At 43.6% G+C, this 26,569-nt stretch overlaps 1 protein-coding gene across 1 annotated transcript in view; it reads left to right on the plus strand.

The window, feature by feature from the left end:
* The window catches only part of atp10d (ATPase phospholipid transporting 10D), a 375,226-nt gene that overhangs the window by 156,829 nt on the left and 191,828 nt on the right, over positions 1 to 26,569 (plus strand). The window contains 1 exon segment of the mRNA XM_072496710.1: positions 13,177 to 13,381. Coding sequence (XP_072352811.1) covers positions 13,177 to 13,381 — 205 coding nt within the window.

Here is a 26,569-nt window from a genome sequence, read left to right on the forward strand (position 1 = left end):
TATTGGCTTAAATGAAGAGGCAGGGAATAAATGTTCAAGGTTTGCGAATAATACGAAGTTGGGGCTGGGGGGAAGGTAAGGAGGCTGCAAAGAGATTTGGATAAGTAAAGTGAGTGGACAACAAGATGGCCGATGGGAGTATAACGTAAGGAAATGTGAAGTGATTCACTTTGGCCATAAGAATAGAAAAGCTTAATACTTCTAAAAAGATGTGAAACTTGCTCTTGTTCAAAGAGATTTGGGTGTACTCAGTGACTTGGGAGTGCTTGTACAAGGAACACAGGTGCAGCAAGCAATTACAAAGGCAGATGGCATGTTCGCCTTTGTTGCAAGGAAATTGGAGTATAAAAATAAAGATGTCTGGCTACAATTCTACAGGGTTTTTATGAGACTACATCTGGAATACTGTGTACAGTTTTGGTCTGCAGTTATGAAAGGGCACACTTGTTTTGGAGGTAGTTCAGCGAAAGCTCACTAAATTGTCCCTGGGATGAGAGGCAAAGTAACATTTTTTGTAAAATGTTTTTTAATTTAAAATTTTTTTTTAGAGTACCCAATTCATTTTTTCCAATTAAGGATTAATTTAGCGTGGCCAATCCACCTAACCTGCACGTCCTTAGGTTGCGGTGACGAAACCCACACAAACACTGGGAGAATGTGCAAACTCCACACGTGCAGTGACACAGAGCCGGGATCAAACCTGGGACCTCAGCACCATGAGACAGCAGTGCTAACCACTGCACCACCGTGCTGCCCGTTATTGGTTTTCTCTTACATATTTCAGTTTGGGCACTAAATTACAAGTGTCATATCCGCGTGTAGTATCTTATAAAATCTAAAAAGGCGAAACTAGAATTACAAAAGAGAGATCGACCAAAGAGCGAGAAAACAAAACCAAACCCACACAAACCAGGATCATTGTACATATTTACATCCGCCTGTTTTGCCCCACCTTTGTGGCTGTGGGCCCTATTTGGTCGATCTGCCTCAGTTGCCCTGTCTGTTTCCGGCCCTAGCGTGCATTTCCCCAAGTATTGCTACTCCCTCGGCTTCTTCATTTGCCTGCCCCCCTTCCCCTCCCTCCCATCCTGCTTCTGATCTGTGGCTCATCTATCATCCTTGCCCCCCCCTGCTGCTCTCTGAATAAGTTGGTGAATGGCTTCCACGTTTTTTGGGTACCTTCTTCCGACCCTCGGATGGTGAATTTGATTTTCTCCAGTTGGAGAAATTCTGACCGGTTGGTCAGCCAGTCTGCAGCTTTAGGTGGTACTGCTGATCGTCAGCCAAGCAGGATTCTTCAGGGAATTAGGGAGGCGAAGGCAAGGATGGTGACCCCCCTCCCCATGAAGAGTTCTGGCTGGTCTAATAAAATCCCACTTTTGGGCTCAGCTCTGCCCTCATCCCCCAAACCTTGGACATTGCCTCAAGGAAGGCTGTCCAGAACTCGACAAGTCTGGGCATGCCCAGGACATGTGGGTGTGGCTGGCTGCGCCTCCTTGGCACTGTTCACATTTGTCCTGCACCTCTGTGAAGAACCTGCTCATTCAGGTTCTGGTTAGGTGTGCCCAGTGCACCACATTTAGCTGCACTAGGCTTATCCTTGCGCATGTGGAGGAGGAGTTTACCTTGTTCAGTGCTTCACTCCAGAATTCCCACCCTATTTTTATTCCTAGCTCCTCCTCCCATTTTTCCCGTGTCTCATCTAGCGGGGAACGTGCCTCTTCTAGTATTCGCCCGTACAGGTCCCCTCAGTACCTCCTTCCTAAGTCGCCTGTGTCTGACATTCCTCTATCGTTGAATGTTTTGGCATCCGTGATATGACGTCTCCTTGTGGACGTAGATTTGTGATGCCCAAAATAAATTTCACTACCCGTGGATCCATACTGCCCACAACACCACTGATCTTCCATTGATGTCAGGAATGGAGAATGAGTGGCTGAAGAGAAAAAATTCTGAGAATCATGTGACAAGTAATCATGTAATTTTTATTTGTTTATTTTTAATAATCTTTATTGTCACAAGTAGGCTTACCTTAACACTGTTAGACACAGGAAACAGGAATGGAGAATCCAGCCCATTGTTTCTACTGGTCGTTTGACCTAAAACCGAGGAAATGTCTCCGAATAAGTGACAAATAATTTAAAACTGAGCAGAGAGATTACTTCACTCAGGGTTGTGAATCTTTAAAATTCTGTACGTCAGAGGATTATGGATGCTCCATCATTGAATATATTTAAGGCTGGGATAGACAGGTTTTTTAGTGAAGCATTGTCATCGTCTTTTGCTTCACTTTATGTGTGCATAATTCAACAAGGACATGTTCTTTTTGTATGGACTTCATCATGTAATACATGCTCTAAGTGCATTGAATGCTGAAATGCTAAGGGTCTTTCTTGACCGTCAAAACTGTGGACCAATGCATTTCTATAAAAGTTAAACAAAGATAACTAATGTTTTTTGCCTAATTGAAGTCTAATAATTCCACCCATTTGAAATGACCTAGAAGTATTTGCATTTCACGACATCATAAGTTCTGTAGCACAGAGGGTAACACTCTTCACAGCTCCAGGGTCCCGGCTTGGGTCGTGTCTGTGGAAATGTCTGAGGAAGGCCTGCACTCAGCATAGCCAGCTCGAGACTTAATTTGTAGCCCCTAGGTTCACCCCATCAGAGCTAAGACAGGAGTGCACCAGAAGGTTCATCGATTCCAACCCCAGCCCCACCTCCCCAATGATTTGAGTCACTTAAGTCGGCGTGGAATTTTCAAAGTCGGTTCAATCTCCATACATTTGCTAACTGCAGCAAAGTTCTTACTCAGTAAACTATTGCAAACTCATTAAATTTACCAGCTACTTTGTATGACTTCAATTGACGTTGAAAGTGTGATGTTTGCACGGGAAATTTAGTCATTTAAAATGTGTGCTTCAAATTAGTACATATTGACCAAGTCAGACCTTGCTGATCTTTACAGTGTCACTTTAGAAAGTATTAATGCTATGAACCCACAAAAGCATATCTGCACTGCTATTGATTGATTTTCTATAATGTGTGGAATTGCCTCCTAACCACTCCATTATCCCAGTGGAATTGCCTCCTGACCGCTCCACTGTTCCAGTGGAATTGCCTCCGAACCGCTTTACTGTCCTGGTAGAATTGCCTCCTAACCGCTCCACTGTCCCAGTGGAATTGCCTCCTAACTACTCCACTGTCCCAGTGGAATTGCCTCCTAACCGCTCCACTGTCCCAGTGGAATTGCCTCCTAACCGCTCCACTGTCCCTGTGGAATTGCCTCCTAACAGCTCCACTGTCCCAGTGGAATTGCCTCCTCACCGCTCCACTGTCCCAGTGGAATTGCCTCGTAACCGCTCCTCTGTCCCTGTGGAATTGCCTCCTAACCGCTCCACTGTCCCAGTGGAATTGCCTCCTCACCGCTCCACTGTCCCTGTGGAATTGCCTCCTAACCGCTCCTCTATCCCTGTGGAATTGCCTCCTCACCGCTCCACTGTCCCAGTGGAATTGCCTCCTAACTGCTTCAGTCCCAGTGGAATTGCCTCCTAACTGCTCCACTGTCCCAGTGGAATTGCCTCCTAACTGCTCCACTGCCCAAACAGCAGGACCAGTGTTAAAGCTGAGCAAGCCAGATCTCTGATTCAAATGTGTCTTGGCTGATTGTAATTTTTTATCTCTTTGTAGAAATGAGGAGAGAAAGCTGCTGAACAAAAGAAAAATCAGAACTGCAGTAATAACTTTTAAAATGTGAAATTAAAATGTTTATTAAAAGAAAGGAAAGGAAATATAAAACTTACAAGGGATAAGATACAGTTAGAACGAAACTTACAAAATAACCCCCCAAATGCGTTATCAAAGATACAAAATAAAACTGCCTTTTTCGCAACAGCTCTCATAGATTTTTAACCATAAAATCCAGGAAATATGACCTAAACCAGAATCACAGAGTTATTATGGTGCGGAAGGAAGTCATTCCGCTCATCATGTCAGCACCAGCTCTCCGAATGAGTAGTATGATTCAGTACCATACTCCTGCTTTTCCCCCCTTAACCTTGCACATTGGTTCCATTCAAATAATCATCTAATACCCTTTGAATGCCTTGATTGAACATACCTCTACCACACCTACAAACAGTGCATTCCAGACCCAAACCACTTGCTACATGAAAACCCTCCCATTACATTAGCTTCTTTTGCAAATCACTTTATATTTGTGCCTTCTCATTCCCTATCCTTTTACAAGTGGGGACAGTTTCTCCTTTTCTACCCTGTCCAGCCCCTTCTTAATTTGGGCACCTAAATCAAATCTCATCCCTGGAACCATTTTTGTAAATCTCTTCTACAATCTCCATTCATATCCTTCCTAACATGCGGCACCCAGAACTGTACACAATACTCCAGCTGAGGGTCTAACTAGTGTCCTATGCAAGTTCTTGTACTCTACTCTTCTATTAATAGAGCTTAGGCTATTATATGCTTTATTAACTGCTCTCTCCATCTGTCCGGCCACCTTTAATTACTTTTGCATATATACCCAGGTCCCTCTGTTCCTGCACACACTTTAGAGTTGTACTGCTTATTTTATATTGTCTTTCCATGTTGCTCCTACCGGAAAGAATCACCTTTCACATCTCTGCATTGAATTTCATCTGCCACCTATCTGTCTACTCCATTAACTTGTCTTTTGAAGTTCTACACTGTCCTCCTCACAGCTTACAGTTCTTCCAAGTTTTGTATCACCTGCAAACTTTGAAATTGTCCCTTGCACACTAAGACCCAGGTCATTATTATTAGCAAGGTTCTCGATACCAATCCCTGGCGAACTCCACCTTACAATTTCCACCAGCCCAAAAAATATCCATTAACAATTACTCCTTGTTTCCCATTATTCAGCCAATTTTGTATCCAAGCTGCTGCTGTGCCTTTTATTCCATGGGCTATAACTTTCTCAAAAGTCTTTATGTTCCCCTTTATGTTCACTCAGTCTCTTCGTATAATCCCTCTTTGCTGTTACCATTTGCTTTTTCACCACTCCTCTACCTTCTGCATTCAGCTTGGTTCTCGATTATATTTTCTACCTGACACCTGTCATAGACACACTTTCTCTTCTTTATCTTCATTTCTATCTCACTTTTAATCCAACGTGCCTCTGGATATGTTGCCCTACCTTTCCAGTTTGAGGAAATATATCTTGACTGTGCCCAAATCATTTATTCTTTGAAGGTCGTCCATTGTTCAGTTACGGGATTTCTCATCAACCTTTGCGTCCACTCTATCCGGCACAGCTCAGCTCTTGCCCCATTGTAGTTGGCCCTTTCCCAGTGTGATGAATATAAGAATTTCAGCTATATTGTATTATAAGTATTTGGTGAAGTAAGGGTTAAAAACCTGGGTTAGAGTATGTTCGACTGCTGAAATCATGTTTTAAAGATTACTAGGTTGAAAGACAACAAAGCTTTTGGGAGCCAGAGGTGCAATTAACTGTTGTAATGTAATTTTGTTTTGATTTAGGGTATTCCCTAGGGAGCTAATTAGTTTTGAGCTTGGTGAGATTATGTCATTGCTGGGTGGAGCTAAGGCATCGGGCTTTTTGAGAAAGCATTTTCAGTTCAGTTCAGTTCTGGATGAAGTTGGGACCACAGTCAGGTTTTGCTGTCTGCAGTTTAGTTAAAAAGAGATTTAACAGTCTTTAAAGAGGTGCAGACTTGTCTGAGGACAAGGGGGGGGGGGCTGAAACAAGCCAGTTGTAGCAGCTTTTGAAGATATCCAGCCAGACTTTCTGACAGGAGTCAGATCTTTTTTGTATTTCTTTCTCAAAGAATTACTCTGTAAAGTATACCTCTGTGCCATTGTTATTTAAGGTGGATTGAGAGGTGAGATGGCTGTTTTCTTGTTTTTTTAGTGGGAATAAAGATCACAATTAGGATATTATATTCACTATTGATTCATATTGTTTAAGGGGTAATTGTAAGCTATTTTTGGGTATGATAAATATTTTAATATTGTGTTAGTAATAGTTTGTTTTAATGTACCATACCCCTATTTCTTCATGCAACCACTCCTGGGGCAAAGTATCCTTTCCTCACAATGTTACTTTTGTAAGGGCCACGAAGAATCCAGCACGAGTTTTAAGGATACAAAGTAATAACATTTATTTACTATAACATATATACATAACAGTAGCAGTAACATCCCTTGCTACATACTCCTTCCTGCTGGTTCCTGAACTGGCCAGCTTTATTTATACTAGGAGTTTACTAGTGGTTTCTCCGCCCCCCTCATTGGGGAAGCTCATACTCCCACAGGATTGTGGCATAGTCATTAGTCCCCAGTCAATGGTAAGTAGGCAGGTTATAACAGTTACAAAATTAAAATAAGATATATGGTTTTCTGTCCAGTGTCCTTGCCACTGTCGAGATCTGATCCAGGATCGTAATACCAGATAATTATTCTTAATTTGGATGTCCATTGTCCTTTTCTACCATCATCCAAATCCCTATAATACAATGGTCACAGTCTCCAAAATGTTCCCCCACTGACACTTGATCTACTTGGCCCACCTCATTTCCAACAACCAGGTCTAGCAGTGCCTCCTATCTTGTTAGACGAGACACATACAACTGTAGAACATTGTCCTGAATATACTGTAGGAACTCTTGCACCTCTCTGCCTTTCACATTACTATTATTGCAATTTATATTTGGGTAATTAAAGACTCCCATTAGAACTCCTCTGTAATGTTTTCACCTCTCTGTAATTTTCCTGAAGATTTGTTCCTGTACATCTTTCCCACTAACTGGTGACCTATGGACTACACAAATAATGTGATTGCGCCCATTTTGGTCCTTAGCTCTAGCCAAATTGATTCTGTCCTCTGAGACATCCTCTTTCTCCAACTTTGCAATGTTCTCTTTAACTAATACAGCTACCCCTCTTCTGTTTCTTCTGGCCCTATCTTTCCTGAACACCTTGTACCAGAAATATTTATCACCCAGTCCTGCTCTTCCTTGAGCCAGATCTCTGTTATAGCCACAATATCATAATTCCACACGGCAACTTGTACCTGTAATTCACCAATCTTATTTACTATACTTCATGCATCACATTCATGTGGGAGAACCCTGATTTAGACTACATGACTTGCTGCTTAATTCTACTCAACCTATTAGGACTAGAATAGAGATAGCAGGTTCTCTTTAGATCGCCTGGTTCAATTAGACTGCCTGGTTCTCTTTAGACTGTCTGGGTTTCACCCATTCCTTTTCTGCCTCCGTGCTCTCAACCTGCAGTGTGATCACCTCTCTGTGCATATGTGGCTGTCACCTTGCAGATGAGACACAGTGACTCCAGTTATTTCTGAGGCTTTGAAATGCAGAGCTCAAGTTTCTGCAGCTGGCAGCACTTCTGCACATGTAAGTCGCCTTGGTCATCATTAGTGCCCAGGACTTCCTACATGTTACAGGATACACATTCCACATGACCGAGCTGCTCTGCCATGCCTTGACTTTACTTGAATTAACTTTATTTTCTTTAGTTACTTATATTTCCTTATGTAACTTTCCCTGACTTCCCTTATTCCTGGTGTTTCTGACTCAAATTCAAGCAGCTAGTTCTTTAAAAACTTTATGCTTTTCGAATTTGCAGCTATTTTAAGATACTCCTTTAAGCATCATAGATTATCATAGATTATCATAGAATTTACAGTGCAGAAGGAGGCCATTTGGCCCATCGAGTCTGCACCGGCTCTTGGAAAGAGCATCCTACCCAAGGTCAACACCTCCACCCTATCCCCATAACCCAGTAACCCCACCCAACACTAAGGGCAATTTTGGACACTATGGGCAATTGATCATGGCCAATCCACCTAATCTGCACATCTTTGGACTGCAAGCAGTTTCTTGCCAACCAATGAACTTGCAGTTTTCCTATGATAGCACTGGGCGATTCTTTTTTCGCACTCTGCTCCAAAGCTGAGGTTTGCACAAAGGTCCATTTCTGCTCAGCTGCTCCTGTTCCCGATTTAAATAATTCATATGTATACCACACCTCTTTTCACCATGCACTGAATTTCCAAGTGAGTCTAATTCACTGTTTATTTTTTAATTAACTGTTCACTCAGTCTCCATCTCACTCCAGCATAGTCGCCTGTCCCCTTGCGTACCCCTTACTGACCGTCCGGGTCAGAAAGTCTGTCTCTTTTACAGACCCTCTGAGTGACCAGTTAGTTAGTTTCCTGATGCAGAAATTAACACCACTTGAACCACCCGCTTTCAGGTGATTGACAGATAATTGCCACTCCAGGCAATTCTCTACTTGACAAGCCAGCCTAATTTACATCAGATCTTGATTCTTAATATGTAGTTAAACCAGGTATATTCAAGACAAACTGTTTCTCAGGACAAATACTCTCCTGTTCCAAAATGTAATTGCTTTCTCCAATCAAAAGACTTTGACAGCTTTTCAGCACACTTTAAAACATAGGAGTTGGCATTCAATGGAACTTTCCACCCTCCCCCAAACTAATGACAGCTGAAAAGCCATTTTCATAAATACCTTTTAGCCCCTTTCATCTTGGTTCTCCATGTCTTCAAATATCCATTTGCAAACTCAGGATCCCAAATATTAAAACCTTTCCTGTTCCTATTTTACCTCCATTTCGGTCAATAAAATTTAAAATGCCTGCCCCTGTTTACTCATGAATCTTCTGCGAAATGGAGATGTTCTTTTATACATTTGCGACTCCTTCGAAATGCAACAGGTGCGAATCAATTTCAAGACTTCTCCTCAAATGTAAATTTCAAATCTACTCTGTTTACTTGTGAGCTAAGACCCACCATAAGGCTTCATTACAAAATGCAAGACGATAACTCCTGTAGTCTTTCACCCTTTAGATTTTACAGGCAATCTGACTCCAATTTAAGATTGGACACTGGACACACACTGACACAGTTTACCTATACCCTACACAGAATATATATATATAAACACAGAAATATAAAAATATATATATGACACTACTTAGTCTGCTAATACAGTGGGATGGAAAATTGGGCTTTAATGTGAGTAGAAAAGTCGTCCATAAACAAACTTTTAGTAGCAGCTTTGCATAAACAGCTAGCTCCAGGACGGCATGTGGCACAGTGGTTAGCACTGCTGCCTACTGCGCTGAGGACCTGGGTTCGAATCCCAGCCCTGGGTCACTGCCCGTGTGGAGTTTGTACATTCTCCCCTTGTTTGCATGGGTCAAAGATGTGCAGGTTAGGTGGATTGGCCACGCTAAATTGCCCCTTAATTGAAAACAAAAATTGGGTACTCCAAAATTTTTTTAAAAACAGCTCGCTCCCACAACAGAAAAGCTCCACTAGAGACCACTTGTGGAGAAATTCTTCCTGGTTTGCCAGAACAAAAGACATGAACAGGAGAAAAGAAGAACTGAGGTGCAATACCTCAGCAAGTACAAAGTAGTTCAGTGTTTGAGATCTGAAAAGCAAGTAATTTATCTTCAAAGAATAGTACAGCATTTTATCTTGAATCTGTACCAGCTCTTTCTACGATCTCTGTCCTACTCCTCTATTCATTCCCCACTTTCTTGTATTTTTGTCTCCTTCAAATATTTATCCAATTCTACTTGAAGGCTGCTATTGAATCTGAATACACTACCCTTTAAGGCAATGCATTCCAAATTCACTCATTGCATCAATATGTTTTTCCAAACCTCTCCTTATTTTGCCAATCATATTGCCACCTTTAAATATTTGTGAACACGCATGCTATGTCTCTCACTTGCATTTGATTTTAAATTGTATGATTTAGCATGTATTATTGAAGAACTTGTTTTTAAAGTTCAGTGTTTTTGAACCATGGTTGGCCCGCAATACTGTAGTTAGTACAAACTGCTCTTTGCTATCCCCACATAGGGAGTTCTCAACTTATATTTAATTTTCCTTTGAGAAACACAGCAAACGAGCCACACAAAATCTTGAAAAAAGTCTTGAGGGCTGTTGCTAACTTTCTCCTTGGTTCAATTGCTCTGTTTTATTACCTTTGCTCTCGAGTCGCCAGGTATCTTTATGATACCGCCACGAGGTTCAAGTCCGAGTAATGATCAATGACCCAATATACCGATTAGTAAGATTCAAATCAAAGCATATTTATTATACACAGTAATCGCTACTCATGCACAAATTCTACGTCTAAGCTACTTCTACAACTAACAGGCCTATACTTAACTTCGGACTGGCCCACCAGGTCAGGGGAACAAATGGCCTTTCGTTCGGGTTCTGAGTCTGCGGGATTTGAAGTTGGTACGGATTGGTAGCTAGGAGCGCCTATCTCGTAGCGAGCGTTGAATTAAGACTTACTTCTGTCGGCGGTCACTGCACCGGTCACGGTCAATGTTGGTTTGTGTTGCTGGGTGACCCGGGCAGGACGAAGATGTGAAGAGAGACCGATTTGAACTTGGGGCTTAACTCTTATAGTCCCCAGGGACTTCCCGCCTTTCGGAGCGGATCCTGTACCTGGTCCCAAGTGATTGGACTTTGTCCCAATCGGATGGTTCGATTTTCTCCAATACTGGAGCGGTTCCCTGATCGATGGGAGGTCTTGAGGTGCTCGTTCACCTCCTTTTGTGTGGGCTCCTGCTGGCGCCGAGGAGTCTGGCTTTGCTTTGTGTGTCGAAAATGCTACTTATTGTTCCCGGGGATTGCTCGTCAGTATACAGATGGCTGCTACATTGTTATGGTGACGGTCGCTGGTATCGATGTTGTCTGGCCTTTGCAGAGGTAAATACACAGCAAACCTGCAGCTGCTGGTTTCTGTCTATGTTGGCTGACTTTCCCATCAGCCTTTGCCGTTCGCCATTTTAAATCGGGAGTTGGCCAATTTAGGTGGCTACAGGGCTAGAGTATGCTGCCTGAATGAATGTTTGACAGATCAGACAGCCTGAAACACCTGATCACAATGGATCACTTTCATCCAATGTTTTTATGGGATGAGAGCAACTTCACATAATGTTTAAGGGCAGCATTAGAGGGGACAGCCTGGCCTTGGATCAACTCCTTGCAATGCATGTATGTGGCACAGGAATCTGGAATACATGCTAGGAAACATCAGATTTTACAGACAGCACCCCTTTCCCCGGCTGTGACAGACAGTGCAAAAGGGAACGGAACACCTGATTATTAATGCAAAGAGTGGACTATTGTTGCGATACACAGACAAAATCAGCAGAAATTGGAAGAGAGTTTTGCCCACACACGCATTGCATGTAGACACCATTAGAGTTTGGATAAGGTCAAATTAGGTTGTTTGCAACTACATAGTTGCTATACTTTTAAAGAGTCCACTGATGTCGTAGGCCCTAGCTATAGTCAACAGCCACAATAGATGAAACATTTTTGTAATAAAATATAGTGTGCAAGGATCCGTTTGTTTTTTCAGAGTTTGTCATTGATATTCCAATATATTTCAGACTGGTCAAGATTGCTATGCCGGATTTGACAGCAAACTTTCTTTTTAATGAGTTCATTATGTATATGTAGCTAGATTTCTCCCGTCTCTGTTTATGTATCGATACCTCGACAAAACATCTATCTTTTAAATTTGAAATGTAACTGCAAGTGCACAGAATTGGTGTGCAACGTATTGTGGGTGTGTGACAAAAATATGCAAACATTTGGGGTACATTTGTGAATAGGACAATTGAAGGTCAGCATCTCTTTTAAAAAAAAAAAAAAAATAGCAGGTTGGCAACTTTGGGTAATGGAATGTTTACATGCAAAGTAACTTCTTCACAGTCCTGTCAATCTTGGTCAGCGAACAATTTACTTTAATCTTCACTTCCAATTGACTAGAATCACAGAGAAAATAATGCCAGGTGTCATTTATGTTGCAAGTTGCTTCTTTTACTATTAAAGTTGTCTGCATGGGCAGCACGGTGGCACAGTGGTTAGCACTGCAGCCTCATGGTGCCTAGGTCCCAGGTTTGATCCCGGCTCTGGGTCACTGTCCGTGTGGAGTTTGCACATTCTCCCCGCGTTTGCGTGGGTTTCACCCCCACAACCCAAAGATGTGCAGGGTAGGTGGATTGGCCACGATAAATTGCCCCTTAATTAGAAAAAATTAATTGGGTACTCTAAATTTATTTAAAAAAATAAAAGTTGTCTGCTTCCAGATAGAACTTGGGACTCAGTTTAATTTTGTGCACTATAGGGTGGCATGTGGCGCAGTGGATAGCACTGGAACTACGGCGCTCAGGACCCGGGTTTGAATCCTGGCCCTGGGTCACTGTCCGTGTAGAGTTTGCACATTCTCCCCATGTCTGCGTGGGATTTACCCCCACAACCTAAAGATGTGCAGGTTAGGTGGATTGGCCATGCTAAATTGCCCCTTAATTGGAAAAAATATATATAATTCGGTACTCTAAATTTATTTTAAAAATTGTGCACGATTAGTCATGCTGAATATTTCATAAAACACTGTCTCAGCCCAATAAAGGTATTAGAGATGATCGAGAAAAGTTTTAGGAAAATGATGAGGGAACTTCAGTTAAATGGATACATTGGAGAACCTGGGGTTTCTCCTCAGAAAAAAATGTTGAGAGGAGGTTTCATGGAGATGTTCAAAATCATGAAGGATCAAAACAGAGTAGATAAAAGGAAACCCTTCCCATTGGTGGATGGGTTGAGAATCAGACTACACTAATATCAGGCAAAAGAACCAACAGGGACATGATGAGAAATATTTTTATACAACAAGTGGTTAGGATTTGGAATGTATTGCCTGACAGTGTGGTAGCGACAAATGTAATTGTGGCTTTCAAAAGGAAATTGGATAAGCACCTGAAGAGAAAATATTTGTAGGGCTACAGGGAAAGGCAAGGGAGTGGGATTAGCTGAGCTGTACTTAGAGCCAGCATGGACATAATGGGCCCAGTGGCCACCTCCTGTGCTCCTGCCACTCTATGATCTTTAATTGTCACCTGGAGTTATTTGAAGAGTGATTCATCCATTTGCTTTCACTGATATTGATGTATCCCTTTCTGGCGCTGTCAAAATATGATTCATGCTGACAGAATAAACTGGAATATCACAAATGAAAATTGTTATTTTAATTCAAATCCAGGGAGTTCTTCTTTGTTGGTGAGATGCTGTTGTACTTTTGTTCCAGACACCACAAAAAGTACCTTGCGAAATGGTGGAAGGAAGTTTATGTGGGGGATTTCATCCAGTTATCGTGCAATGAGATCATTCCTGCAGATATGGTGCTACTGTACTCCACTGATGTTGATGGGATCTGCCACACTGAAACCTCCAATTTGGATGGGGAAACGAACCTGAAGCAGAGGCACGTTGTTAAGGGATTAACAGAGCTGGTGAGATACTTTTATGGACAAAATGCTATAATTCCATAATTCCTGCTGAGGATCCGGGTTCGAATCCTGGCTTTGGGTCACTGTCCGTGTAGAGTTTGCGTGTTCTCCCCGTGTTTGCGTGGGTTTCACCCCCACAACCCAAAGATGTGCAAGTTAGGTGGATTGGCCACGCTAAATTGGCCCTTAATTGGAAAAAATAATTGGGTACTCTAAATTTACAAAAGTTTTTTTTTTTAAATCCATAATTCCTGCATATACTGCTACTGTAGTTGTTCAAGCATAACCACCATATATTTTGTGAATGTCTGTTGTTACAATCAGGTTAGGAAGGATCGAATGGTACCTTCTTTTCCCCATCCTTATAGAAGATAGAACATACAGTGCAGAAGAAGGCCATTCGGCCCATAGAGTCTGCACTGACCCACTTAAGCCCTCACTTCCATCCTGACCCAATAACCCCTCGAAACCTTTTTGGTCACTAACGGTAATTTATCATGGCCAATCCACCTAACCTGCACGTCTTTGGACTGTGGGAGGAAAGCGGAGCACCCAGAGGAAACCCACGCAGACACTGGGAGAACGTGCAGACTCCGCACAGACAGTGACCCAGCGGGGAATCGAACCTGGGACCCTGGTGCTGTGAAGCCACAGTGCTATCCACTTGTGCTACCGTGCTGCCCTTGTTTGACCACACAGTTTAATTTAAAAATGGATATACTTGCCAATTCCATGACTGTCCAACTGCCTACGTGCTGTGACCATACAAGACACTACCAGACAAGTTTTCTTGAGATTTTTTTTAAAAGATAGTTTTTATTGTACCTAATCTGGTCTAAGTAAAATAACAAAAAAAAAACCCACTGTTTTCATACATGCACGCACACGACATTCGCACACGGACACAAAGAGATTACACTACAACTTGGCGAGGATGAAGTCCTCCTAAACTAAGTAATTTAGAGTGCAATAACATTAAAGCGGTATGGATCTTGTAGGTTGTGGACTAGGCTTTCTTCAGCATTCGGTGATCCTGCTGCACCTGGGTAATAAAAGTCTGCAGACAGGGTTCAAAACATGCTAGTTGGATGGAGAGACAGGCGGAGAGAGACAGACAGACCAGCAACTCTCAGGGTCTTGTTGCTTTAGCTTTACTGTTATTGTCCTGTTATGCAGAGAAAATAGGTGCTTAAACACAAAGGGTTGGCTTGTCACATGATATCCTAGAAGCATAGAAAGTAAAAGTAGGACACTCAGCCCTCAAGCCTGCTCTGCCAGTCAGCTAGATCACGGCTAATCTTGTACCTCAACACCATTTTTCTATACTATTCCCATATCCCTTGACATCTTTAATATCTCTACTTTGAATTTACTCAATGACTGAAACTCCACAGCTCTCTGGGTAGAGAATTCTAAAGATTCACCACCCTCTGAGTGAAGGAAATTCTTCTCATTTCAGTCCTAAATGACCTATGTCTTACTCTGAGACAAAAGATTTACAGGTTAGGTGAGGTTACGGGAATAGGGTGGGAGAGTGGGCCTAGGTGGGGCGCTCTTTCAGAAGGTCAGTGCAGACACGAGGGCCAAAATGGCCTCCTGCATTGTAGGGATTCTATCATTCTAGTTCCCACCTCCCCTAGCCGGGAAACATCCTTCCTGCATCTATCATCTTGTAAGAATTTTGAACGTTTTAATGAGTTCACCTCACTTTCTTCTGAACTCTCAAGAATATAGGCTTGGTTTGCTCAATTTCTCTTCATAGGACAATCCTGTCATCCCAGGGATCAGTTTGATGAACCTTTGTTGTACTACCTCCATGGCAAGTATATCCTTCCTTGGGAAGGTAGGCCAAAATTGTACACAGTACTCCCGCTGTGGTCTCAACAAGGTTCTAGACAATTGCAGCAAGACTTATTTGCTCCTGTATTCAAAGACTTTTGCAGTAAATGCCAACAGATCCTTTGCCTTCTTAATTGTTTGCTAAACCTGCAAGTTAGCATTTAGTGACTTGTGAACAAGGATACCCAGGTCCATTTGGACATCAATGCTTCCCAATCTCTTATCTTTTAAGAAATTTCCGCATTTCTGTTTTTCCTATCTGCAAGGGTCTTTCCTGTTTATTCCCTTATTTCTCCTTTTATTTTGCCATTATCATTTTGGTCCATGGTTGATTAATGAACATGTACCTTTAAGTAAAGCAGCAGAAAGAATGGGGAATTCAGAAGTTATCAGAGAGAACATTCTACTAATCTCTGCTAGTTTGAACAGGAGCTTCAGACTTGTTGGCACCAGAGAGCTCCGTTATCCTGACGGCAGTTTACATCCCACCCCATGCGAATGTGAAAATCGCACTGTACGAAATATTCACCACCACAAATAGCCTTGAAACGAAACATCCCGAGGCCTTGTTCATTGTAGCTGGGGACTTCAATCAGGCCAAGCTCAAGAGCATACTACCAAATTACCACCAACACATCACCTGTTCCATCAGAGGCCCAAACATCCTGGACCACTGCTACACAAATATCAAACATATCATACAGTAGCTCTATCGCCCGCCCACACTTTGGCAAATCCTACTCCCGGCCTATGAGCAAAAACTGACGTGGGAGAATCTGCCAAAGAAAGTTGTGCATTGTTGGTCTGAGGAATCGGATGATCTCCTACGGGACTGCTTAGAGTCAGTGGACTGGGCAGTATTTAAAAACACTGCGACCAGCCTGAATGAGTACGCCACTACAGTAGCTGACTTCATCAGTAAGTGTGTAGAAGACTGTGTGCCAAAGAAACAAATCCGCGTGTTTCCCAACTGAAAACCCTGGATGAACAGGGATATCCACTACTTGTTGAAGTCGAGGTCTGAGGCATTCAAGTCAGGCGACCCTGACCTATACAAGAAAGCCAGATATGATCTAAGGAGATCCATCAAAGATGCCAAAAGACAGTCCCGGACCAAGCTGGAGTCCCAGGCTAGTCACACGGACCCGCAGACTATGGCAAGGTCTGCAAGACGTAACGGGCTACAAGGTGAAGGCATGTAAAATCACCGGCTCCAATGCACCCCTCCCTGATGAGCTCAACACATTCTATGCACGCTTTGAACAAGAGGTCAGCAAGAGCAAGCCCTCCACCCCAGAAGCCTCGGATGAACTTGTATCTGAGATCACCATTGCAGACGTCAGAGCAGCCTTCTCGAAGGTCAACTCTCGGAAAGCCACTGGCCCGGATGGGGTACCCGGACGGGCACTCGGGTCTTGCGCAGATCAGCTGGCGGGAGTATTCGCAGACATCTTCAACCTCTCTTTACAACAATCTGAGGTCCCTATCTGCTTCAAGAAGACGACCATTATCCCTGTACCAAAAAAAGCCAAGCAGCGTGCCTTAATGAATATCGTCCAGTGGCTCTGACATCCATCATCAGGAAGTGTTTTGAAAGGTTAGTCATGGCATGAATCAACTCCAGCCTCCGGGATTGCCTTGATCCACTACAGTTCGCCTACCGCTGCAACAGGTCCACAGCAGACGCCATCTTCATGGCCCTGCACTCTACCCTGGAACACCTAGATAACAAAGACACCTATGTCAGACTCCTATTTATCGACTGCAGCTCAGCCTTCAACACCATCATTCCTACGAAACTCGTCTCCAAACTCCGTGGCCTTGGCCTCGGCTCCTCCCTCTGCGACTGGATCCTGAACTTTCTAACCCATAGGCCACAATCAGTAAGGACAGGCAACAACACCTCCTCCACGATCATCCTCAACACCGGTGCTCTACAAGGCTGTATCCTCAGCCCCCTACTATACTCCTTGTACACCTATGACTGTGTGGCCAAATTCCTCTCCAACTCGATTTTCAAATTTGCTGATGACACCACAGTAGTGGGTCGGATTTCAAACAATGACGAGACAAGAGTACAGGAATGAGATAGAGAATCTGGTGAACTGGTGCGACGACAATAATCTCTCCCTCAATGTCAACAAAATGGAAGGAGATTGTCATCGACTTCAGGAAGCATAGTGGAGAACATAGCCCTGCCTACATCAATGGGAACGAAGTAGAAAGGGTCGAGAGCTTCAGGTTTTTAGGTGTCCAGATCACCAACAACCTATCCTCGTCCCCACATGCCGACACTATAGTTAAGAAAGCCCACCAGCGACTCTACTTTCTCAGAAGACTAAGGAAATTTGGCATGTCACCTACGACTCTCACCAAGTTCTACAGATGCACCATAGAAAGCATTCTTTCTGGTTGTATCACAGCTTGGTATGGAGCCTGCTCTGCCCAAGACCTCAGGAAATTACAAAAGATCGTGAATGTAGCCCAATCCATCAGGCAAACCAGCCTCCCATCCATCGACTCTGTCAACAGAAAGGCAGCCAGCATAATTAAGGACCCCACGCACTCTGGGCGTACTCTCTTCCACCTTCCGTCAGGAAAAAGATACCAAAGTTTGAGGTCACGTACCAACCAACTCAAGAACAGCTTCTTCCCTACTGCCATCAGACTTTTGAATGGACCTACCTCGTATCAAGTTGATCTTTTCTCTACACCTTGCTATAACTGTAACATTTTATTCTGCAGTCTCTCCTTCCTTCCCTATGTACGGTATGCATTGTTTGTACAGCATGCAAGAAACAACACTTTTCACTGTATACTAATACATGTGACAATAATAAATCAAATCAAGAAAGAGAGATGGGCTGGGACGCTGTCTGATTAATTGTTTGGGAGCAGATGGCCATACTCTTCCCGATTGCAGGACGTGGTTGGATTCTGTCCCAGTGGGATGGTTCTCCGAGAACTGAAGGTTTCAGTTTGACTCCTGGACACAAAGACAAGGACGTACTTTTGCGCTCTTTCCAGAAACACTGTGAGTGCTGTATTCCTGAGGCTGCAGAGAACCTGGATGAATGCTTGTACAGGAAAATGGTTGCCAGGCCAATCTCTCTCTCTCTCTCTCTCATTTTCTCTCTCACACATACACACGCTCTCTCTCTCTCTCTCTCTCTCTCTCTCTCTCTCTCTTTCTGTCTCTAAAACCACGGAGGCCTGAATGAAGCTACAGTACAACCCTTGAACTGAAAGTAAGGTAATACTACAGAGCAGACTGCAACTTTAACTGGACTAAGGAGATGTGTGCTACGCACTGTTGTGGGAGCAGGTGTGAGGAATGAGGTAGATGAGAGATATGTAGGGTTTGAGTCTCTGGGGAAGATCATCACCTTTTCCTCAACTGATGTAGCCAAACCCATAATTATCTTAAGGGACACAGGTGCTACTCAAAATTGAAGGATTTGGTTTTCACTCCAGAGAGTTTGATGAAAGCTAAGGCATTGTTGACTGGGATAAGTGGAGATTATATCCCAGTTCCATTGAATAAAGTATGATTGGAGTGTGATTTAGTGTCAGGTCCAATAATGACCGGGGTGGTTAAGAAGTTACCAGTGGACGGAGGAGACTTAGATTTGGGAAATGATTTGGCAGGAGTGAAGGCTGTAGCTTCACGCATGATCACAGAAAGTCTGATGGAAAATAAGTAGACAGAACAGTTGCAGGAAAAATTTCCAAAATGTTTTCCCTTGTGTGTGGTAATCAGGGTGATGGCTAAACAAGGATCTCCACCAGAGATTAAAGTCACACCACAATCAGAGTAGAGTAGCCAAACCTGTCTTTGAGAATGAGGATAACTCTGATGATGTCTTTGGTAGGACTGCCTTAATTGTGGCTCTGGAAGCAGACCCAGAGATTGGCACAGTCAGCTCTCACAGAAGTTAAGATTGGGGGGGAGGGGGACGGTGGGGGGTTGGGTTCAGAGTGTGGCTACATTCAGAACGAAGTGCATCCTCATAGACCTGCAAACGAAGAATGGGTGGTTGTTCATCAGATACTGGTACCGCCCGAGTACTGTAGGGACATACTGTAGTGCAAGAGATACCCATGGCAGGACATCTGGGAATTCGGAAAATTCAGGCATCAGTTAACAGGCATTTTCCCTGGCCAGGACTGCATAAGGATGTAGTACAGTTCTGTAGAACCTGCCATACCTGTCAGGTAATACGTAAACCACAGCATGTGATTAACCCCGCAGCATTAATACCCATGTTTGAGGAACCATTTAGTCGGGTATCAGTAGATTGTGTAGGACTGTTGCCTAAAACGAAGACAGGGCATCAGTCCATTCTTATGATCATGGATATGACTACTCGGTTTCCGGAAGCTATACCTTTGTGAACCATTCCAGCTAAGGTAATAGTGACTAAATTCACACAGTTTATCACGCGGTATGGTCTACCCTTAGAAGTCCAATTGGACCAGGGTTCTAACTTCATGTCAAAATCTTTCCAGGGCATAATTTGTGGTTTGTGTATCGAGCAGTTATATCATCCACAAAGTCAGGGAGCTTTGGAGAGGGATCTTCAGACTCTCAAGACCACAATTAGGGCCCATTGCCATGACTATCTAAGAGATTGGGACAAAGAATTGGATTTTTTACTATTTGCCACCAGAGATTCTCCAAACAAATCTACTGGGTTTCACCCATTTGAGTGGGTTTATGACCATGAAATATTAAAATTGATGAAAGAGAAGTTTCTAAAACCAGAGGAAAAGTCCTCAATATTGGATTCCGTGTCTATATTTCTGGGAAGACTCACAGGAGCCTGTCAGGTCGCCCAGGAGCATTTAAAGGATTACGGAACCAAAATGAAACTGTGTGCGGAGAAACAAGCTAGATCCAGGTCCTTCCAGTTTGGGGATGAGGTATTAGCATTGTTGCTGTCGCAGGGTAAACCTCTGAAGGTGAAATTCAGTGGATGCTATAAGGTGGTTAGGAGAATGAGTGTGAGGTAACTTACTTTTTAAAAATAAATTTAGAGTACCCAATTCATTTTTTTCCAATTAAGGGGCAATTTAGCATCCACCTATCCTGCACATCTTTGGGTTGTGGGGGCGAAACCCACGCAAACACGGGGAGAATGTGCAAACTCCTCGCGGGCAGTGACCCAGAGCCGGGATCGAACCTGGAACCTTGGTGCCATGAGGCAGCAGGGTTAACCCACTGCGCCACCGTGCTGCCCCGTGAGGTAACTTGATCAGTACTCCAGACCGTAGGAAGAAGGACTGCTTGTGACATATAAACTCGTTAAAGAAATACTATCGTAAGGAGGAGGAGGGAAAGGGACTAGTGTGTCAGGTGGTACAAGCAATGAGAGAAGACAGTAATGGGCAGAATGAGGTCGGAGAAGAGGGAGACAGTGCACTGAATGATCCTCCGCTAGTACAATTAACCAGTACATACATCTTGGGACAAAAGAGGTTTGCCTATTTAAAGAAGGGCAGCGGAAAGATATAATAAAGATACTGAAAACATAGAGACAGAGGTTTAGGGAAACACCAGGGGGCACTTCTTTAACAAATCATGATGTAGACATAAAATATTCTGAACCATTAAAGCCACATCCGTCCTGACTAAAACCACGGAGACTGACTCAGTTAGAGACTGAAATACAGTGCATGTTGGACATGATGCAGAAATGATCAGAAATGCTGTGGTCCACTGAACGCTAAGTAGATTTTGGGAGATTGGAGGCCAGTGCTGGATGCCGTAGATGTTTTCAGGCCATTAAAGTGGCCACAGGTGCTAGTGACCTGGGGATAGGGGCAGTGTGACTTTAATATTTTAAAGTATATGTCTGACATGGCAATAAACAAAGCTTACTTTATACAGACCATAACACACCTGTAGTTATAGAAAAATTTAAAACTGGTTATTCCGTTGGAGTTTATTATAACAATTCAATGTTAAAATTGTACGCGTTCCCTGAAAAGATAATGGGATTGCAGTCGTTTTGTCATGTGTTTAAGGGCTAACTAATTACCAATGTAGACTGTGAAAGGAACTTTTAGAATGGGATGGATTGGATGGATATGTGTTTGTGATTTATGTCTTGAATACCTCATAATGAAATGTCCATGCTCTATTGTTTAATTCTTTTGGGGAGGGAGTTATGTAACGGTCCTTCCTGTTTATTCCATTATTTCCCCTTTCTTTTATTTTGCCGTTATCATTTTTGGCCCGTGGGTGATTAATGGACATGTATCTTTAAGTCAAGCAGCAGACAGAATGGGGAATTCAAAAGATACCAGAGATAACATTCTGCTAGTGTCCTGCAGTTTGAACAGGAGGTTCAGACTTGTCGGCACCAGAGGGAGAGATGGGCTGTTTAATTGACTGGCTGGGTTGGCACAAAAGGCTGTACTCGGCCCAGTCGCAGGTGGTGGTTGGATCCTGTCCAAGTGGGATGGTTCTCAGAGACCTGAAGTTTTTAGTTTGACACTTGGACACAGGAAAACAAGGACATGCTTTCTCTCTCCGGAAAGGCTGTTAGTGCTATCTTCCTGAGTCTGCAGAGAAACTTAATGAATGAATTACAGGAAAATGATTACAGGCAGAGACTATGACTCACTCACACATTCACTCACTCAGGGCCACTCTGACTCACTCACTCACTCACTGTCTCTCTCTGACGCACTCACTCACTGTCTCTCTCTGACTCACTCACTCGCTGTCTCTCTCTGACTCACTCTCTCACTGTCTCTCTGACTCACTCACTCACTGTCTCTCTCTGACTGACTGACTCACTCACTGTCTCTCTCTTTCTCTCTCTCTCTCTCTCTCTGACTCACTCACTCACTCACTGTCTCTCTCTGACTCACTCACTCACTCACCGTCTCTCTCTGACTCACTCACTCTCTCCTGACTCACTCACTCACTGTCTCTCTGACTCACTCACTCACTGTCTCTCTGACTCACTCACTCACTATCTCTCTCTGACTCACTCACTCACTGTCTCTCTGACTCACTCACTGTCTCTCTCTGACTCACTCACTGTCTCTCTCTGACTCACTCACTCACTGTCTCTCTCTGACTCACTCACTCACTCACTCTCTCACTCACTCACTCACTCTCTTTCTCTCTCTCTCTCTCTCTCTCTGACTCACTCACTCACTCACTGTCTCTCTCTGACTCACTCACTCACTCACCGTCTCTCTCTGACTCACTCACTCACTCTCTCCTGACTCACTCACTCACTGTCTCTCTGACTCACTCACTCACTGTCTCTCTGACTCACTTACTCACTCTCTCTCTGACTCACTCACTCACTGTCTCTCTGACTCACTCACTCACCGTCTCTCTCTGACTCACTCACTGTCTCTCTCTGACTCACTCACTGTCTCTCTCTGACTCACTCACTCACTGTCTCTCTGACTCACTCACTCACTGTCTCTCTGACTCACTCACTCACCGTCTCTCTCTGACTCACTCACTCACTCACCGTCTCTCTCTGACTCACTCACTGTCTCTCTCTGACTCACTCACTCACTGTCTCTCTCTCACTCACTCACTCATTCTGTCTCTCACTCACTCAGTCTCTCTCTGTTTCACTCACTCACTCAGTCTCTCTCTGCTTCACTCACACTCACTTTGTCTCTCTGACTCACTCACTCAGTCTCTCTGAGTCACTCCGTCACTCTGACTCACTCACTCACTCTGTCTCTCTCTGACTCACTCACTCTGTCTCTGACTCATTCACTCACTCACTGTCTCTCTCTCTCTGACTCACTCACTCACTAACTTACTCAACCACTCTGTCTCTCTCACTCACTCACTCAGTCTCTCTGATTCACTCACTCAGTCTCTCTCTCACTCACCCACTCAGTCTCTCTCTGATTCACTCACTCACTCACTCTGTCCCTCTCTCTGACTCACTCACTCGTTATGTCTCTCTCTGACTCACTAACTCACTCACCCACTCTGTCTCTCTCACTCACTCACTCAGTCTCTCTCTGATTCACTCACTCAGTCTCTCTCTGATTCACTCACTCACTCAGTCTCTCTGTCCCTCTCTCACTCACTCAACCAATCACTCTGTCTCTCTCTCACTCACTCACTCACTGTCTCTCTCACTCACTCACTCACTGTCTCTCTCTCACTCACTCTCTGCCTCTCACACAGATAGGCTGTGAGTGCTGTATTTCTAAAACTATAGAGTCCTAAATGAAGCTACAGTAACAACCTTGAACTGAAAGCAAAGTTTTGCGAGGAGCAGGATACTGTATAATTAGTTTGATTGGAGCTAAGAAACAGCAAGAGGTAGCAAACATGAGTAGGTGTTGTTTATAGACCAAACAGTAGTGATAATGCAAAGCATGGAATAAATCAGGAAATTAGGGTGCATAGCATAGAATCATAGAATCATAGAATCATAGAATTTACAGTGCAGAAGGAGGCCATTCGGCCCATTGAGTCCGCACCGGCTCTTTGAAAGAACACCCTACTCAAGCCCACACCTCCACCCCATCCCCATAACCCAGTAACCCCACCCAACACTAAGGGCAATTTTAGACACTAAGGGCAATTTATCATGGCCAATCCACCTAACCTGCACATCTTTGGACTGTATAACATGGGTAATGCAGTAATCTTGGGGACGTCAAATTATGTATAGACCTGGTAAACCTAATACATAGCATGGATACTATGGAGGACAAATTTCTGGAACGTATACGAGTTGGCTTTCTAGAATAGTATGTTGAGGTACCAACTAAAGAATCGGCTATTTTGGATTCAGGATTGTGCAATGAGAAAGGGCTAATTAATACTCTTGTAAAGGATCCTCTGAGAAGAGTGACCATAATACAATAGAATTTTACATTACGTTTGAAAGCGATATATTCCAATCAAAAACTAGAGTCTTAAATCTAAAGAAAGGTATCTACAAAGGTATACGGGGTGATGTTACATTGAGAAACTACATTAAAAATTAGGGTGGTAGTTTAGACATGTCTAGAATTTAAATAATGAATACATGGTTCACTACAAAGCTACTTTCCTTTCAGGCATAAAACCCCAGCAGGAAAGATAATCCAACCGTAGCTAACAAGAAGATTGCATTTGATCAAAGGAAGAGGTTTATAACATTCTTTTTAAAGTAGTAAGCCTGAGAATTGGATGCATTTTAGAATTCAACAAAGGGTGACCAAGAAACTGATCAAGTGAAAGAAAACATATGATACTAAACTAGCGAGAAACATAAAAATGGACTATGGGTCACTACAGGCTGGGGAGCTTATAATATGTTTTGTATTTTTAAAAAAATAATCTTAATTGTCACAAGTAGGCTCATGGTTTCTGAGCCATGAGGTCATGTTGCAGCTGTACAAAACTCTGGTGCGGCCGCATTTGGAGTATTGCGTGCAATTCCGGTCGCCGCATTATAGGAAGGATGTGGAAGCATTGGAAAGGGTGCAGAGGAGATTTACCAGAATGTTGCCTGGTATGGAGGGAAGATCTTATGAGGAAAGGCTGAGGGACTTGAGACTGTTTTCGTTAGAGAGAAGAAGGTTAAGAGGTGACTTAATTGAGGCATACAAGATGATCAGAGGATTGGATAGGGTGGACAGTGAGAGCCTTTTTCCTCGGATGGTGATGTCTAGCACGAGGGGACATAGCTTTAAATTGAGGGGAGATAGATATAGGACAGATGTCAGAGGTAGGTTCTTTACTCAGAGAGTAGTAAGGGCGTGGAATGCCCTGCCTGCAACAGTAGTGGACTCGCCAACACTAAGGGCATTCAAATGGTCATTGGATAGACATATGGACGATAAGGGAATAGTGTAGATGGGCTTTAGAGTGGTTTCACAGGTCGGCGCAACATCGAGGGCCGACGGGCCTGTACTGCTGTAATGTTCTATGTTCTACTTCGGAGCTCAGTATGCAAAATTAGAACATATGGGATTGGAAGTAATATATTGGCATGGGTTGAGAAGTGGTTAATGGGCAGAAAGAGTGGAATAAATGGGTTATTCTCAGGTTGGCAGGCTGTGGTTATTGGGGTATTGCAAACATCAGTGTTTGGGCCCCAGCTAGCCACAATCAATATCAATAATTTGGATGTGGAGACCAAATGTAATATTTCCAAGTTTACTGATGACAAGACTAGGTGTAATGTGAGTTGTGAAGAGGATGCAAAAGGGCTTCAAGGGGATGTAGACAGGTGAGGTGAATGGGCAGGTACAAAGCAGATGGAATATAATTTGGAAAAATATGAAGTTATTCACTTTGGTACGTTACGACAGCCTGGATAGTGTGTGGTCAATTCCAGCCCAACTTGACCCAGTCACAACACAAGCGAATTCACCAATAAATATTAGAAAAATATCCAAAAGAGGGCAGCACGGTGGTGCAGTAGATAGCATTGCTGCTTCACGGCGTTGAGGTCTCCGGTTCGATCCCGGCTCTGGGTCACTGACCGTGTGGAGTTTGCACATTCTCCCCGTGTTTGTGTGGGTTTTGCCCCCACAACCCAAAGATGTGCAGGGTAGGTGGATTGGCCATGCTAAATTGCCCCTTAATTGGAAAAAAATAATTGGGTACTCTAAATTTAAAAAAAAAAAGAAAAGTATCCAAAGGGGTGGATTCGTTGGCCATGCCCACCACACGATCACCACGGATGGGATGGGGACCATGTAACGGTCCGTTGACCTCGGGCGGGAATTTTTGTTCGGCGGGTGGGTGCGGCTGAATATTCCCACCCATAGTCATTGACCCTTGGCTGTCCAATAATTACAGTCCAAATGGAGTCTGACCAGACCCTTGTACAGCCTCAGACGTACATCCCTGGTCTTGTATTCTACCCGATCGACATGAATGCTAACATTGCATTTACCTTCCTAACTGCCGATTGAACCTGCACGTTAACCTAAGGAGAGTGACTGCATCCTGGAACAAAATGCCCAGGTAACTTAACCACTCCCTGATGTGTTGCAGTATCTTCAGCTCAACCTCCAACACAATGATTCTGAGTTGATGTTTCTCTACCTACTGCGAATTACTGCAGATGCCAAGGATCAAACATGTCTCCATAAGCTCCCACATTCTGCACCAGCCATACATCACCTTCCATCTTTATAGTGCTTAATTGTTTTACTGGTTAAATTTTAATTAATGTCTCTAGTCCTGCCTGTGCTTGTAATCTTCTTACTTCAATAAATGGGGCGCGATTCTCTCTCTCCCCCACGCCGAGTGGGAGAATCGCTGGGGCGCCGCGCGAATCGCGCCACGCCGCCCCGACCCCCACATGCGATTCTCCCACCCCGCCGAAACCAGTGCCGCGCGATTCGCGCCGG

Source organism: Scyliorhinus torazame, chromosome 3 (genome assembly GCF_047496885.1).
Source record: "Scyliorhinus torazame isolate Kashiwa2021f chromosome 3, sScyTor2.1, whole genome shotgun sequence".
NCBI lineage: Eukaryota > Metazoa > Chordata > Chondrichthyes > Carcharhiniformes > Scyliorhinidae > Scyliorhinus > Scyliorhinus torazame.